This window comes from Molothrus aeneus, chromosome 16 (genome assembly GCF_037042795.1).
Source record: "Molothrus aeneus isolate 106 chromosome 16, BPBGC_Maene_1.0, whole genome shotgun sequence".
Lineage (NCBI taxonomy): Eukaryota > Metazoa > Chordata > Aves > Passeriformes > Icteridae > Molothrus > Molothrus aeneus.
Window position 1 is genome coordinate 13,433,652 of NC_089661.1, and position 16,773 is coordinate 13,450,424.

The window sequence follows — 16,773 nt, forward strand, 5'->3', positions numbered from 1 at the left end:
CTGTTCGGGTGGTCAGACATCGGAACAGCTCACCCAGCTAAGCGGTGGACTCACCACCCCTGGAAGAGGCGCTTGCCTGATGCGGTTTAGGACACACAATGGCGGGGGTGCATTGCCAGCCGTGCTTTACGATCTTAAATTTCTCTCCTTACCTCGTCAATTCCTCAGTTCCAGCCGGGGCCGCCCCGCCCTGAGGGGCCGCGCAGGCGCCGCTCCGCCCTTTGTGTGGGGAGGGCTGGCGGCGCAGGCGCCCCGCGCGTTTCCTGCCGCCCGTGTCAGAGCCGGGCCCGCTCGGCCTCTCCCGCCGCCGGAGTGGAGTCGCGTTGACTGCCCAGAGTCCGCGAGTCCCGCTCCGCCCCCGCCGCCTCAGGTGAGTCCCGGCCGCGGCAGCGATGGGCGCCGGCCGGGGGGAGCCTGCGGGCGTGAGGGGAGCGCGGGGGGGAGGCACCGCAGCATCGCTGCCCCGAGGGGCTGCGGACGCCGTGCTGAGGGCGAGGCGGTGGGCACCGCTCACCGCTTCGCCCTGAGGGGCCGGGGAGAGGCGAGGCCGAGGAGGTGTCCCCCGTTTCCCCCGCTGTGCCCCCCCATATTCCCCGCTGTGCCCACACGGCCCCCGCCGTGCCCGGTGCTGGCAGGGCCCAGCTCACAATCCGTGCCCATCCCGGCGGCTTTATTTCCTTGATATCTGATTGCTAACGGTGTCTGGTGTCAGGAGGTGCCCGAGATGAGCCGCCCACCCCCGTGGGAAATCCGTGCTGAGTGACTTGGGAGGCAGTGACAGTGCTGGGAGGCTGTCCTGCATCGCAGGTGCTTGGTACCAAGTGTTTGCAAGTGGTGTGGGTGCTCCGAGGATGGGAAAGGATTTCAAAGATCCCTTTTTCGCTGTCACACGTATTCCATCTCTACTTCTGAATCCGTATCCTGGCTGGCTGCTTGTCCAGGAATGGGCAAGTACCATTCACCACATATTTCTCACCCCAGAAGAGGTGACAGCAGCTGGGTGCTGTACATGCCAGCCTCGATGCTTTCAGGCCTTGTACTGAAAGAACTGCTCTACAAAGGTGCAAGGTTTCCCTTTTTTCCCCTCCATTTTAAAATATTTTATTGAAACTCAAAGTCCGTTGCTTTCCATTCAAAATAAAACTCAAGGAGAGCTGCATGAAGTACTTGGTAACAAAGTCATACCAGCATCTTCCCCATGTGAGACTCTCAGTTTGGGTGACAGGAAGGCATAGAAGTTATTAATTTATTAAGGATTATAAAGCCAGCAGCATTTTCCCAAGAGAAATATGAGCTGAATTTTGCCTGTCTATTAGTAAAGAATAAATATAACTGGAAAATTTCTTTAAGCTTTATCTTCCCAAAGAACATAGCAGTGTATCTATCAGGAGACAGAAATAGCATTGCTTTTTGAGGTTATCATCACTGTTGTGTTTTATGGGTTTGTAACCAAACCAAAATGGAAAAAAGTCTCTTGTAGCCAGTTGTGGAGCTCAAGTAATTCAATCAATGGGAAGGAATGGATCATACACCTTTGGATAGGTTTTGGGAGCAGCTGAGTAAAAATAATTGAACTAAAAGTTAAAGTGGGACCATATTTTATATGTAATGCCAATCTGTGAATAAAATATTACAGTTACATTAGAAAGTGTTTCAAAATAGCTGCATTCCTTGGGGAGAGGAGACTGGATATTTTTACATTTTATTTCGGAAAGAGTAGCAAAGGGTGAGCATTCCTTGTTGGTGGAACAGCTCTTGAACTTTTCCTCTATATGGAAATGTGCTGCTACTGAATGTTGGCAGGAGCTAAAGCAAGATCCTGGAAAAAGCACTTTGCAGTTGTGTTTTGCTTCCACACGTGGAATCTCAAATGATGGATGCCCAAGGGCAGAGGTAACCCAGATTATAGCAACATTTTCACATTAACAAAAAATAATCAATTATTTTGCCTAGGACAGTGTGTATTTAATACCTCATTTGATTGGTGGAATGTGATTATTATAAGAACCATGAAAATCATGCTGGTTAAACTTATGAGCTGGACTAAAAGCTCATATTGTTAAAAGTTGTATTTCAAGTACATTTGAAATGCACCCATAATTTGCATATTTTTAGAATAACAGTGCTCGATTTCCTTAAACAAAAAACTAAATAAAATAAAAAGTTCCTCCAGTTACTTGCATTGGTGTAAAACTGTCTCAGCTCTGCTCCAAGATCCAGCACTTTCAAGGTATTTGTTAAACTGACGGTGTGATGGTAACTCCTGAGGCTCCCTAAGAGCACACTCATCCTTCTTTCACTCCCAAGTTTCTGTTGGATTGCCATTCATTTCCTGTTTGCTTCCAAACTCCTACCTTGTCCTGAAGTCTCCACCCTCTGCTAACATGGCCATACTTGGGTATGTTGTAATTCCAGGCTGTAATGGGTGTGGATGTCTTGGAATGACATCACGGAGATAGTTCTTTCAAGAGGGATATGTGGGGGTAAAAATGCTTTGATCCATCAGGCAGTGATAAATGAGTGTGAAAATTACTGGAATATTCCAAAGGAATTGAAAATCCAAGTTGGATGTATTGAGCTGTGCACATTTTTATTATTACAGGCGACCTTGAGTTTTTATGGTGTTATATTTCCATCCATTTATGCTGCTCTGGTTAATACAGCACATAGAAGACTGTATTTTAATACCTAAAATATTTTGGTATCTAAAATACTTTAATGTCTAAAATATTTTTATTTCAAAAATATACTATTCTATGCCCTGTATTAACCAAAGACAGCATAAATGGATGGAAGATAATATAATAAAAACATTTTAAACAACTTTGTGTCTGTGGATGGATGTGTCTCCAATTGCAGAACTTCAGCACTGTCTCTTGTAACAGCCGTCAGTCACAAGAAAAAAGTAGGTATTTAGCCTTTTTTAAACAAAATACTCACAAACTATAATGATTCAGCTTGTTTTAGTGTTTGAATTTCATGGGGCAGAAGCCTGATTATCAAATAGTTCAGTGCTATAATTAATTTGAAGAAATTGCTAATTAGTTAATTACTAATCTTACTAATTTTTCCCTAGGATACATATAAATGGTTTTATCAAATAATATATCAGCAGATCAGTTACACATCAGTTTCACTTCTTGAAAATAAAAATTTATTATTGTTGTGCTGCCTGTGAGCCTGGATACAAGTCAGGCTTTAGAATCAGTTCACACTGACCTTTGTCCTAGATATTTATTTTTTTAATTGTTCTATTTCCACAGTAAAATTAATAGGTTTATTAGATTTCTTGAGGACCTGCTCTCTTGTCTGGGAGGATACACAAAGAAGCAAGTGTATCTGGCTTTTAGGGCAATTGCAATTAGCTAATGTAAGCAGGACAATGCAAATCCATCATCCTACTGAAAATATCACGGGCTGTGACCCAGGCAGCTCTTGAGCAGCCTTATCATATTTATTAACTTGTGATCTGTAAATTAATTGTAGCACTGCACTAAAAGATGCTTGGTAAATGTTGAAGGTTAACTTTGTTTTATTAATTCTCTCATTTTGAAGCGTTTTGTTTTCAATTTTACACCTTTCAGCCTTTTCACTTTTTACAACATAGGAGCCTCTTGAACTCGGAATGTCTCTGCATCAGTTCCTGCTGGAGCCAATCACCTGCCATGCCTGGAACAGAGACCGTACTCGTAAGTCATGAGTTCATTTGCATTTTTAATTTGTCTTTTTGCCAATTGCTGTTTTCTTTCTGCTGTCGGTTTTTGATCTGGTGATGTTCTGGGTCACATTTAGGGAAGGTGTGTTCAGATGCATAGCTCTACATGTTAGATGTTCTACCTCTGATCCAAAAAAGCACAAGTCTTCCAAATCTGAGTTTTTCTAAGCCAGTTGCTGGAACTTTGGCATAGGAGGTAATTGAGTCTTCCTGGTGTTCCACAAAGCTTTGCCTCTTGGCCAGGTTTTCTATATGATGTGGATTGCTGTGTTCCAAATGTGTTGTCTTCCTGTGCAGAGTACTCATGACCATGATATGTGTAGCAATATCAAACTGCCAGAGGGCAGGGTTAGGTGGGATTTTGGGAAGAAATTCTTCCCACACATTCCCAGGGAAGCTGTGCCTAGCAGTGCCCAAGGCCAGGTTGGATGGTGCTTGGAGCAACTTGGGACAATGGAAGGTGTTCCTGTCCATGGCAGGGGGTTGGAACTGGAAGATCTTAAAGATGCCTTCCGACCCAAACCATTCCATGATTCTTTGTCCATAATTATTGGAGATTTTCCAGGGACTTTGGCCCTTCCTTTACAAAGCCCATGTAATGCTCTCAAATTTGTAAATAGAGGTTTTAGATGGGAAAAATCTTTCCAAATATAGCATTTGCTGTTAAAAAGCCTTCTGTACAATTGGATTGTTTTATTTCTTCTTTCAAGAGATTGCCATTAGCCCTAATAACCATGAAGTGCACATCTACAAGAAGAGTGGGAACCAGTGGGTGAAGGCTCACGAGCTGAAGGAACACAATGGACACATTACAGGTGAGAGTGTGCTGAGCCACACATGAGTTTTTCCAACCCCTCCTGTTTTCCCCAGTTGAGATTCTGAACAGAAAATCTGCAAGTGTTGAGTAAATAGATCTTTTTATAGGTTGGCATTCCCACTTAGACAGAGCCTTGCAGCAGTTTTCTGAACTGCATGCAGTGAATGTTAGGAAGAAAAGCCTATCTCATTTCCAGACATTTCAGTGGAGTTACTGAGCCATTTTTTCTTATCTATGGCTTATTTTTCATCCCTAATGACATAATGAGAACACATTTTCAGTCTGCTGAAGTAATCTGCTTGTGTCACAGTGATGCATGCTGTTCCCTTTCAAGTGCTAGTACTAAAATTTCATCAAGTATACAACTGTAGAATTGCTTTGTGGCTTCCAACAACAATAAATACCCTTTTTTAAGGACGGTATAAACATATGAAGTGGTCAGTCCTGGACTTAGACCATCAGTGAGCACATTTATTGCAGGCCCCATACATCCACAATGAAAATGAAGAAGAGCTACCACAATGAGTCACAAGGTGTTATTTTAAAAGATGTGATTATTCTGTGGCAGTCTTTTGTATTACTGGATTGGGGTTTTTTTCCATGGTGATATTTTTAGAAGGGCTTTATTCTCTTAAGGAAATGAAAATAATTAATACAAGCACTTGCCCAAAGCAGCAGATTCTCTTTTCAGCTCACTAATGGGCAGAAGTATCAGTCCAACAGCAGGAACTTTATTCAATTTTTCCAATTGTTGCTGTCCAAGAGTGCAACTATCCCTGCTTCTTTATGCAGAGTCCCTTGGGCTGCATTTACAAATTAAGTGTGTCCCCCCCAAGACATTCTGCTTGTACCTGTTAGTGTTAGAAGCCAAATATTCATGACTTGGGAAAAGAGCTCTCCCTGCTCTCCTGCACAGTGTGAACCTTTGGAGTACAAGACACTGTGGTGGGTGTAAAGAGTGGAGTTAAGCTGTGCTTACACACAGGAGATGCACTGATCAAACTGCTTGTAAGCCCTGGCAGGAGTGAGTCAGCTGCTGCCACTGCAGCTCCTGATCACAGGGGACAAGGTCCTTGTGTGGCTCAGGTTTGTGCTGAGCTGCCTCTGCTCACTCACAGGAAGAGCTTGTTTCCTGCTCAGCTAAAAATCTGAACTTGGCCTAAGTCAGAGCAGCACCAGGGCTGGTGAGAGGAGGTGGGCAGGAGAAGGAAAGAAAGACAGGATGGTCCCTCTTTCAAAGGCAGTGCTAGAACTCCTGTAGCTGCAGTTTCAGACTACCAAGCTGTTCACTTTTTAAGCATAAATCTATTTTGAAGTAAACAATGTATGAATAAGATGATAACATTAGTGCAAATTCTTTCTACAGCTTTTATCCCACTTTCAGTTTGTGAGCTTAAGAGATATTTTTAATACTGAATGTAGTAATGGAAAACCACTGATACATAATTTGTGGCAGGAGAGTTGAGGACTGCATCCCAAAGGATGCTAGAGAAAAGATGAAAAATAATGTTCCCATAAGACTTTCCAGCTGGGAACATCCTTCATTGCCTAAGAGGGGAAAGAAGCAATGGCAACTTTATCAAAGGTTTTATTTTATTGTTTGAATTTGTTATTTTTTTTCTTGTTAAACCTTTCTTGTGGCACAGCTTAAATAGGCACAGAAAAATAAAATGTAAGCATTGTGTCAGTGCATAAAGATTGATAACAGCTAACCAAAAAGCCCTATTATCTAAACTTTAGATCTTGGCTGCAGTCTGGCAGCAAGCACAAAATGTTGTTAGAGGTTGTGCAGTTTTAGAATTGCTGAGTTTCAGCTGTTGAGAGGGATCTTGCACAAGTCAGAGGTTTGGAGGGTGCTGGTGGACAGGCCTTGGCCGGTCTGCAGAGCTCCACCTATTGGCCAGCCCTCGGAGCTTCCTGAGCCAGCAAATCCTTGGGATCTGGGAATTTGGGATCTGCAGTTTTGATGAAAGCTAGAGGGAGAAACAAGTATCCCTAACAGCTTGAAGTAGCTCCTGGAGAATAAGAGATGAAAGGGAATGACATAACAATAATAATTGTGTCAGTGATCAGTTTGTCAGGAACTGCAGTGACAGGGCAAGGAGGAATGGCTTCAGACTGAAAGAGGGGAGATTTAGGTTAGATATGGCAAAATTCTTCCCTGTGAGGGTGGTGAGGCCCTGACTCAGATTGCCTGGAGAAGCTGAGGCTGCCCCTGAATCCCTGGGAGTGTCCAAGGAAGTGTGCAAGTGGATGGGGCTTGGAGCAACCTGGGATAGTGAATGGGCATTGGCACAACGTTGGAACTGGACAATCTTTAAGGTCCTTTCCACCACAAACCATTCTGGGATTCTGTGACAGAGACCTGTGGGTTAACTCTGTTTTGCTTTAATGTAAAGGAGAAAATGAATTCCTGTGCCCCCTTCCCTGGCAGGAATTGACTGGGCTCCCAAGAGCGACCGCATCGTGACGTGCGGCGCCGACCGCAACGCCTACGTGTGGAGCCAGAAGGACGGCGTGTGGAAACCCACCCTGGTCATCCTCAGGATCAACCGCGCCGCCACCTTCGTCAAGTGGTCCCCCCTGGAGAACAAGTTTGCTGTGGGCAGTGGAGCTCGGCTCATATCTGTGTGCTACTTTGAGTCTGAAAATGACTGGTGAGCTGATTTTGTATCTTGAAGGTCCCTGTGGGAAAGCTGAAGATGTTTTAATGTTGTTACTATTTTGCTAATACCTGAAATATTCAGGAAATGTAGAGGGATGGCCTCAGTTCTTCTGTGCACTTTAATGTTTGGGGAATAAGGTTCTGTCTCTTCACTCTGCTGTAGCACCTAAAGGCCTTTGCCTATTTTCAGCCATTACAAGTTGGTGTGGATGGGTTCTGCCTGGCTGCCATAAACATATGTTGCTTTTCTGAAAGTGCAAGAATTTTTGCAGAGTAAAGATTTCATTACTACAACTCTATGGTTGAAAAAAGTAAATATATTTCTTTCCCTCTCTTCGTGCCAGAATGAATGAAGAAGTCTTCACTTGAGTCTTCCTTCTGTATCTCTTATTTTGGGCCATTTCTTGTCATTCTGTCACATCTCCAGGGTGATCTGTTAGAAGATGTTTGAGCTTGTCATCAACCTGTTCTGCATTTTGTCACGTACTTTTACCACAGTTTCTAGATTTCACATAGGAATATCACAAAGATATTTCCACCATTAACATTTTTCTCATTTTAGCATCTAAACTCAATGCTTCTGGTCTTCTTGTGTTGGAGCTACATTTGCTGTATCATCTGTAGCTTAAATCAGCATGTGGGGTATCTCTTACTTTGGGTTGCTTAAACAGGCACAAAAACACAGGTGTCCTCTTGCAGTCTGCCGTGTGGAGATGAAAAACAATGGCACCATCTGCAAAATACATTTTAAAGATTGTTTTGGACTTTTATGCTTTCCAGCATATTCACTTATCAATATTTTTTCTCTGCCTCACTTCCCTGCAAAAGAATCAAGACTCCATACACTAAAGAAATATAATTTGTAAATTGTGAGCCTTAAAACTGGTGCCTGATGGAAGTAAAATCAAAGAAAAAGCACCATCATCTCAAAGGCCATCAAGTGAATAATAGATTTCATTACTGGTTTGTAAATAGTTCAGATAAACCAAATCTGCTGAGACATATTTAGGCCACTATTGATGAATTCAGCAGCAGGACCACTTTGCACTGCACTGCAGATAATTGAGATGAATGCACTGGTTGGGTCGTTGGCAGTCCCCCCATTTTCTTGTTGTGTTTTAGTTATTGTATTTTTAAACAGTAGAAAAGTCAATAGGCAAGAGATGTGACTATAAAATTCATTGGAAGGACTGGAGAAGGACTTGTGCTTGGTGATCCATGAAAATAGTGCTGCTTAGCTCAGTGTCACAGTCCCAGCTGACCTTGTGTTCCTGGGGGAGGAGACCTGGCAGTTCCTGGGCAAAATTCACATCAGGGAGTTCCATCTGATGCATCATAAAAATCACCTTGAAGGGGAATAGGACTTAACTGAGGAGATGCATATTTAATGAGTTTGTTCATAATATTTGAAAGTTTAATTAAGCTAACCATAAAGTTCACAGATTGCACAAGGGAATGTGAAAGATTTGAACATGAAGTTTCTTCCAAAACTGATGTGTTTAGTCATTGACAGGGAGGAATCTTTTTGAGGAGTGCTTCATGGATTTGTGGGAATCAGGTGAAATATGTTCATATAAAATTTGTCTTATTTTGGTTTGGTTTTGTTTTAGGTGGGTGAGCAAACACATTAAAAAGCCCATTCGTTCCACTGTCCTCAGCCTGGACTGGCACCCCAACAATGTCCTGCTGGCTGCAGGATCCTGTGACTTCAAGTGCAGGTGAGAGAAACCAAAACTTTTATCTACAGTTTGGGTTACTTGATCAGATCAGTAGCTTGGGCATGTTGATCAGGTATTTGCACTTGCTATCAGAATAAAAGGTGGCTCATTGTGTACTGTTGTTGGTACCAAAATAAAATACCCAGCTTGAGAAAGCTTGGCTTTGGTGCTGCTGTGTCCTGACTTTGCACAGCCAGCATGGATCTGCTGAGGGACACACCTGAATCTGAATCTGGGGGATTACACAGCGTTTATGCTGAGAGCTGGTCATTAGGCTGAAGTTGGATTAGCAGGTGTTATCTTGTAGAACACCAGCACTGCTACTTAGAGGTTAAAAAGCAATACCCTAATGGTGCAGTTTTCCAAAATTCAGAGTAACTGGTCATTTCCAAAGGTGTTATCCCATCTTTTTTTCTCTGAGTTCCTTGTTTCCTCCCCTTTGCCTGTGGGGAGCAGAGTCAAGCAATTGATCCACCTGCAACTCAACACAATAGAAGAGATTTTTGAAGACCATTAAAAAAAATAAAGGCTGTTAAAGGCAGATTGGTGTGAGAGATGGATGGGGGAGACTTTGCAACTGATTGTGAAATTACAGTGTGAGGGATGGGCCATGCAAACTGCTCTGTGCTGAGTGATTGGGGTCACTGCAGGGAAGTCTGCATGGGGAGTCTGCAGGGCCTGACTTGAATCCACATTGACCTAATCACTTGTACCTTCAATGATAATGAAAGCTTCTTTTCTTAAATTCTTTATGTAATAGGGCAATTTCTAAGCTTCAAAGTGTGTACTAAAAATGACTAAGGAGGAGTGGGAGGGGGAGGTGGGACTGACTCTTGCATTCCTTATTTCAGAATGAAACCCTCACATCTAAACCCCGTCCTTTGATACCTTTTCATGTAAGGAGAGATGTTAAATGGAAGCTGGGAAAGAGGGGGGAGAGTTGTCTCCTCTTTCCTGCCTTATTTACAGTTTAAATTAGATAAACTGTATGTATTCACTTCCTGTCACAAAATAGGTGATGTGAAACAGAAGCAGCTCCTTTTCACACGTGGAAGTTTTTCGATTTGGTTTCATAAAGGACCTCAGGATTTTGACATAGGTGACCTGAAATGTGTGTGTGTCCAACCCAAACCATTCTGGGATTCTAGGACTATGTTTCTTCCCCAAAACCATGAAAAACTATTTTGTTTTGTAAATGAGGAGTACAGATCTCCAGAATTCCAGTTCTTCCTTCAGTTCCATATTAAAAAAAAATAAAGATACCTGAAGTGTGCACCTGTTCTGATGGAAATTAGGAAATGGATCTGCCAGAGCCACTGCCACGTAATAAGCAGCTAAATGGGAAACATTTTGGAAAAGGAATGGAGGGCAGGAGGCTGCAAATTGCTGGGTATTCAGCAGAGATTTTTGGTGCTTGGCCAAGATAAATGAGCTCCCCTTATATTTATCTGAAATACATATGTATCTATAGCTACAAGCACCACATAAGTATGATTTTATGTTCTTGCTGAGGGAATGAAAGTCATTTCCCAAAATTCTTTGAAGGCTGGGACCTTCAAGCTGAGGTGATTTTGGTTTTAAAAGACAGGGAGACTTTAATAAGGGGGAAGACTTCTTATATTTTTAACTAACAGTTAAATTCAAGGTCTTCCCTACTTAGGTATGATTTTCCTGCCTTGTGTCAAAGGCTGTTGCTTTAAACATCCTGTCCTACTTCCATACATTAAGAGACTATCTTTTTAGGTAGCTCTATAAAATGCAGATTTTTAAAGGATTATCATTAGATTATATTTAAACTAATAGAGCCAAATATATATCCATACTTAATTCCCTGAAAATCTGTACCTAATATAGCTGCAGTTAAACCCTTCTCATTTCATATGAGCAGCTTTATTGAAATAAGCTGAATCTAGGTACCTTTGGAAGTGCTTACCCCACACACACACACAAAAGATACAAAAAACAGGGAAGGGGAGGCCACATTTCCTTAAACTCACTATAAAATAATTCCTGTTTGTGTGTGACTGCAACCATGAATATTTGATTATAGTTTCTCATTTGCACTGATTTTTTTTCCTCTGGTAGTAGCATGGTGTAGCTGCCTTGCTCCTCCTGTTCAATGGACTCAAATCCTATGGTTGTGACGTCCCAATAAATTCCATGGTAACAGTCAAGAACACCATATTGTGGCATGTCTGAATCATGCAGAAGGAATTTGATGAAAGGGGGAGGCTTTCTATTTAAACATACCTTAAAAACTGTAGTGCTGGGGAAAAAAAAGTCTGTAAAAACATTGCAGTGTTTCAGGTTTTCAAGGCATTTTTGCAATAATGAGCCGGAAGAAGGTGGCTCAGAGCTCCTTTGCTGGCATTAGAACATCACATTTCTTTCTTTGAAATCCTGCTAAAATGGGAATGTTCTTAAAAAGTGGGTAATTTTGTAGGTGTTTGTATTAGCTTCTAATTATACAGTGCCATTCCTGGGTTTTCTCTAACTGAAGGCTTGACTCTGGAGAGCTGTTAGCACTGCAAAAGGATGAAAGGGAAATCTTGGCACGGGGAAAAATGCACTGACAACGTGTATTTTTGTGCCATCTTCTGGAAAAAAGAGAGAGGGCTACAAGAACAGCATTCATGAGAAACCTGTGTGCTTTACACCCTTTTTACTGCTGCTTTCCCTCTGCACACTGCTGCTTCCAGGCTTGTTCAAAGACACCAAAATATTTTATTTTCAGAAAATCAGAACCCATCTCTCTCCTTCCAACATGAAACTCACCCCACGCTCCCAAGAGCTTTGTTCTCTCTTTGTTCACACAAAATTCTTTTCATTTGCAGGGTGTTCTCTGCTTACATTAAGGAAGTGGATGAAAAGCCAGCCAGCACACCCTGGGGCTCCAAGATGCCGTTTGGGCAGCTGATGTCGGAATTCGGGGGCGCGGGCAGCGGAGGGTGGGTGCACAGTGTGAGCTTCTCCGCCAGCGGCAACCGCCTGGCCTGGGTCAGCCACGACAGCACCGTGTCCGTGGCTGATGCCTCCAAAAACATGATGTGAGTAGCCCCTTGCTGGTGCTGTGAGCCTGAGGATCCTCAAGGTCTTTTCCAACCTTAGTGATTCCATGGTTCCGTGTGGAATATTGGGCTCACAAGCTCGCGCCGCTGTCGCCTGTTTTACTGTAGGCTCCAGGTCTCTTTGAGGCAAATATAAATATAAATATAAATATTCCATGAATAAGGTTTGTTTCTGTGAATTTTAGAGTATAGAATTTAAATTCTTTGTAAGAATCCTTTGGTGAGAGTATAGCTGATTTATTTTGGGGGAAAAAAGAGGCATTTAGGAAAAAAGTAACCAGGGAAACAATATTTCCTTTTTCAAAACAGTATTTGCAATACAAAATATTCCAAGCAATATTCCAGGCAATATTCCCAATTCAAAGAGAATCCATGCTCACTGCAGCACTAAGACCACATCCCTAACCAGAAGCTGGAAAATAAGTTCATGAAATATTAATTTCAACATCTGTCCTTAAGATGCTGCTGATGCAAGGTTTCAACTTACACCTTCCAATCCAACAAAATACTTTAATAACAATTGCTCCTTCTGCTGCTCCTCTTGATCTGCATAACTTTGCAGTGTCCTTGGCTTTCCAGCCAGGAAGGATGAGATTCTCCATATATTTTGGTAACAGAAGTCTCTGGGGTCATCCAGGCATTGCTGGGATTAATTCTGAATTGTGGTTCTGATCAATACAGTTGTATAAGTACCTGGCAGGGAATATCATTCATTATAAAGTGTTTTAAGAATTTTTATATTTCTAGATATATAATTCATTATAAAGTGTTTAAGAATCTTTATTTGTCATTAAATCACAGAGGTTGACTTAAATGAACATCAAGGCTTTTTGCCTCTGCAAAGATGTCAAGTATAAAAATTTCAAGTGTCTTTTATATTCAAATGAAATTAATATCTTCATCGATACAGATATTTTTGGGGGTATTCCTTTTCAACTCTTGCCCTTGTTTACACATAATTTTGGTAACGTTAGCCTTTCACCTGGAATACTTGGCTTTGTTATAAATCTTCCAGCACACTTTTATTAGGCTGAAACTTTTTGTTGCAAATTACAACCTTCTGTTGTCACCTCAGGACAGCCAAGCTACCTTGACTTTTCCAACAATCCTTGCGTGGGAAGGGTGCCTATTTTTTGTTAGAGCCGAAAATGAGAGGTTTCAGTGAATCCCTCTAACAAATGTCCTTGTTCTCAGGGTTTCACAGCTGAAAACAGAGTTCCTCCCACTCCTGAGCGTGTCCTTTGTCTCGGAGAACAGCGTGGTGGCAGCTGTAAGTGTTTGCTATTTCCTCCTTGCAGAGCTCTGTTGTGTTTTGGAAGGGGAGAAAACCCCATATTTTGCACAGTTAATAATAATACCACTAACCCAGCTGTGCCCTGTGCCAGTGTTTGTTTACCTGTTGGAAGGGCAGGCTGGGAATGCTGAGGTGCTGTTTCCTGACGGGTTTTTGCTTGCAGGGCCACGACTGCTGCCCGATGCTCTTCAACTGTGACGAGCGTGGCTTGCTGAGCTTCGTGTCCAAACTGGACATTCCCAAACAGAGCATCCAGCGCAACATCTCCGCCATGGAGCGCTTCCGCAACATGGACAAAAGAGCCACCACGGAGGACCGCAACACCACCCTGGAGACCCTGCACCAAAACAGCATCACGTGAGTGTCCTGCTGCCAGCAGCAGGGCAGGCAGTGCTCTCCAGGCAGGCTGTTCTGCCAGCACTTGGCTTTGCTGTACCAGGAGGGTGGAGCTGGTACCTGTGGTGTTCGCAGGGGTCCCAGGAAGAGGGAAGAGATGAGGATCTGATTCCATTTTAGATTTATTATTTTATGATACATATTATATTAAAACTATACTAAAAGAATAGAAGGAAGGATTTCATCAGAAGGCTAGCAAGCAAGGAATAGAAAGGAATGAATAACAAAAGCTCCTGACTCTCAGTGAGTCCAAGCCAGCTCACTGTGATTGGCCATTAATTAGAAACAACCAACATGGACCAATCAAAGATCCACATGTTGCATTCCACAGCAGCAGATAATTATTGTTTACATTTTGTTTCTCTCTGCTTCTCTGCTAGGAGAAAAATCCTAGCAAAGGGATTTTTCAGAAAATGTCATGGCTACAGGTATCCCTTGTGGTCTTTCCCTAGCAGCTCTCTGTTTCTGGGATTTACGTGGGTGCTGGTTAATCATTGACGTGGCTACAGCTGTTTGCTCATGGTTAATGTGTTGTGTACCTTGGACACAGCTTATCTTATCAAATATGTGGGTAGTTCCCAAGAGGCACTGGTGGCACTGTGCAAAATCCAGCCAGCAAAATCCACCTGAAATTCACATCCCAGCTTCCTACTTCAGATGTTACTGCTGTGTGTATTTATTTATTATGTATCACTGTTTTCAAACTGAAAGAGTGAAAATTTAGGGTAAACATTCAGTAAAATCCTTCCCTGTGAGGGTGAAGAGGCCCTGGCACAGACTGCCCAGAGAAGCTGTGGCTGCCCCATCCCTGGAAGTTTTCAAGGCCAGGTTGGAGCAACCTGGGATAGTGGAAAGTGTCCCTGCTTATAGCAGGGAGTGGGACTGGATGAGTTTTAATGTCCCTTCCACCCCAAACCATTCCACAATTCTGTTAATTGAAAGGATTCATTCAGGTTAATTGGGTAAAATATCTTTGCATTAAAAAAATTATGTGATCCCCAGGGATGTTGAGCAATTTCTCTTTATTCAAGGAAAACATTTAGTCTCACCAAGCCATTAAAGAGCTTTCAGAACTTTTTCTTGGCTTATTTTTCTGAGGCATTCTACCAAGAATCTAGTGTAGGCTCTGGTATAGTCATGTCTCCATCCAAAGAGTAGGAGTAGAATTCAACCCAAATTTCCCAGTTTTCTGGCTCTCTGGAATGGGTGTTGGAGCTCTCACTCTCTGTTTGCAGCCAAGTGTCTATTTATGAGATAGACAAACGGGATTGTCGGAAATTCTGCACCACCGGCATCGATGGAGCAATGACCATCTGGGATTTTAAGGTAAAAATGTGCTTTTACTACCATGTTTATGTGAACTAGCTGGGGTGATGGGTTTTTTTAATTTTTTTTTAATCTCTAGTATCAATTCCTGGGGCTCAGCCCCAAGCCAGGTTTTAGTAGCAGCAGGAAATCCAGACTGGAATATTCAAAACCATTAGTGAAGTCCATAAAAAAAAACTGATCCAAGAATCTGCATAAATGCAGATGCAGTTTGTTAAGCAGATGGTGATAATACAGACTTATTTTTTAATAGAATTACTTAATATCCCTGTAGGAATCCCCTTAATTCTTTCATTCTCCAGCCTCAGCCAGAGTTGAGCTGGAACAATTAGTACAACACAACCCCCTGCCTCTTCCTTCTCCCATGCCATGGGGCTCTGCTCATTGTCCTGCTGCACAACATGGCCCTGTCCTCTCAGAATTAACTTACCCAGGGAGTAAGAAGTTGTCTCTAACAGCTGGAAAATACAATATTGAAAATGCTAAAAGAATGTATCAATGTCCATGCTTGCTTTGCTCAGGCCTGGCCAACAGAGGTCCCTGTTGGGCTTCCCAAAACTGGGATATGGGATCTGATATAGGGAAGGAACAGATTGTCTGTGTTCTGTGGTGCCAGAGTGCTCTGGTGGGGACAGGAGTCAAACATGAAGTTGAGGTGATCTCTAAGCTGCTTTGGTGCAGTTTTAGGTCTGTATCATTGGCCTGTAAATGGCTGATTTTGAAAGGAATGACTGTTGTGGTCTCTGGCTCTTGCATTAGAAGGAAATCCTTTACTTAAAGAAGAAATTCTTCCCTGTGAGGGTGAGGGGGCCCTGTCACAGATTCCCAGAGAAGCTGTGGCTGCCCCTGGATCCCTGGAAGTGTCCAAGGCCAGGCTGGAGGGGCTTGGAGCAACCTGGGATAGTGGAAGGTGTCCCTGCCTGTGGCAGGGGCTGGAATGAGATGATCTTTAAGGTCCCTTCCAACCCAAATCATTCTGGGATTCTGTGACTGAGTCTAACTTCAAATATTCATGTTCTTTGCTTGGTTTTATTAGCATTTACACTGAATTATTTAGCTCAGGCTATGGCAGCAGATTGTAATTAAGATTTTTTTTTCTCTCCTACAAGACTTTAGAGTCCTCCATCCAAGGGCTACGAATCATGTAAAGATGGATTTCCATGATCTAGCAGGACAGACTGCTTGACAGAATGCAGCTCCCACATCTGCACAAACCTGAAAAGGGAGGAGGAATGTGAAATATTTGGAAACACTGAGAAAATACAGCTTGGCAGATTTTCTTTTGAATCTAAATTTGGTGAATTGTGTTGGTTTCAAAATCAGCTGTGATTGTTATTTTTTTTTGGTTGGTTGTTTCATTCCATTCTTTACCAAAGCTGCTCCTTAAGGTAGTTTATTGCAGGAAGTTATGAATCACTAACTTAAAAGGGGAATTTTATGTAAATTGTCTGCTAGAAATAATAATAATAATAAAAAAGAGAAAAACTGATTCTTTGTTTTGATGCTTATTGATTAAAAAAGGGGTGTTAAGGAAATTGGGAGAGAGATGGAGTGGGGAAAACCCTGCACTGATATTTTATGGCCTTAAAGCAGGAGAAGTTCATCTTAACTGAAAGGTTCTAAAGTTGACACACCTGGAGTTCTGATATCTGGATATGAAGATTCAGATGAGCTTCTTCCAGTGGAATTCTTCCCTTGAGATGACAATTTTGGAGGATGAATGATTTTATCCTACTTCTTTCCATTCTGTCTCCCTTGCATTTGATCTATAACA

At 42.4% G+C, this 16,773-nt stretch overlaps 1 protein-coding gene across 2 annotated transcripts; it reads left to right on the forward strand.

Moving 5' to 3' along the window:
• The first annotated feature begins 234 nt into the window (after positions 1–234).
• On the forward strand, positions 235–16,488 carry ARPC1A (actin related protein 2/3 complex subunit 1A). 2 transcript variants are annotated; one of them, XM_066561053.1, is made up of 10 exons: positions 235–370; positions 3,585–3,689; positions 4,426–4,530; positions 6,967–7,189; positions 8,808–8,915; positions 11,750–11,962; positions 13,178–13,253; positions 13,441–13,634; positions 14,909–14,999; positions 16,109–16,488. In XM_066561053.1, exons 2-10 carry the CDS (start codon positions 3,626–3,628, stop codon positions 16,145–16,147), a joined length of 1,113 nt encoding a protein of 370 aa, XP_066417150.1. In that variant the 5' UTR covers positions 235–370; positions 3,585–3,625; the 3' UTR covers positions 16,148–16,488. The 2 variants fall into 2 exon arrangements, with proteins under 2 accessions (XP_066417150.1, XP_066417151.1); XM_066561054.1 differs by having other exon boundaries at positions 3,608–3,689.
• Positions 16,489–16,773: the final 285 nt, after the last annotated feature.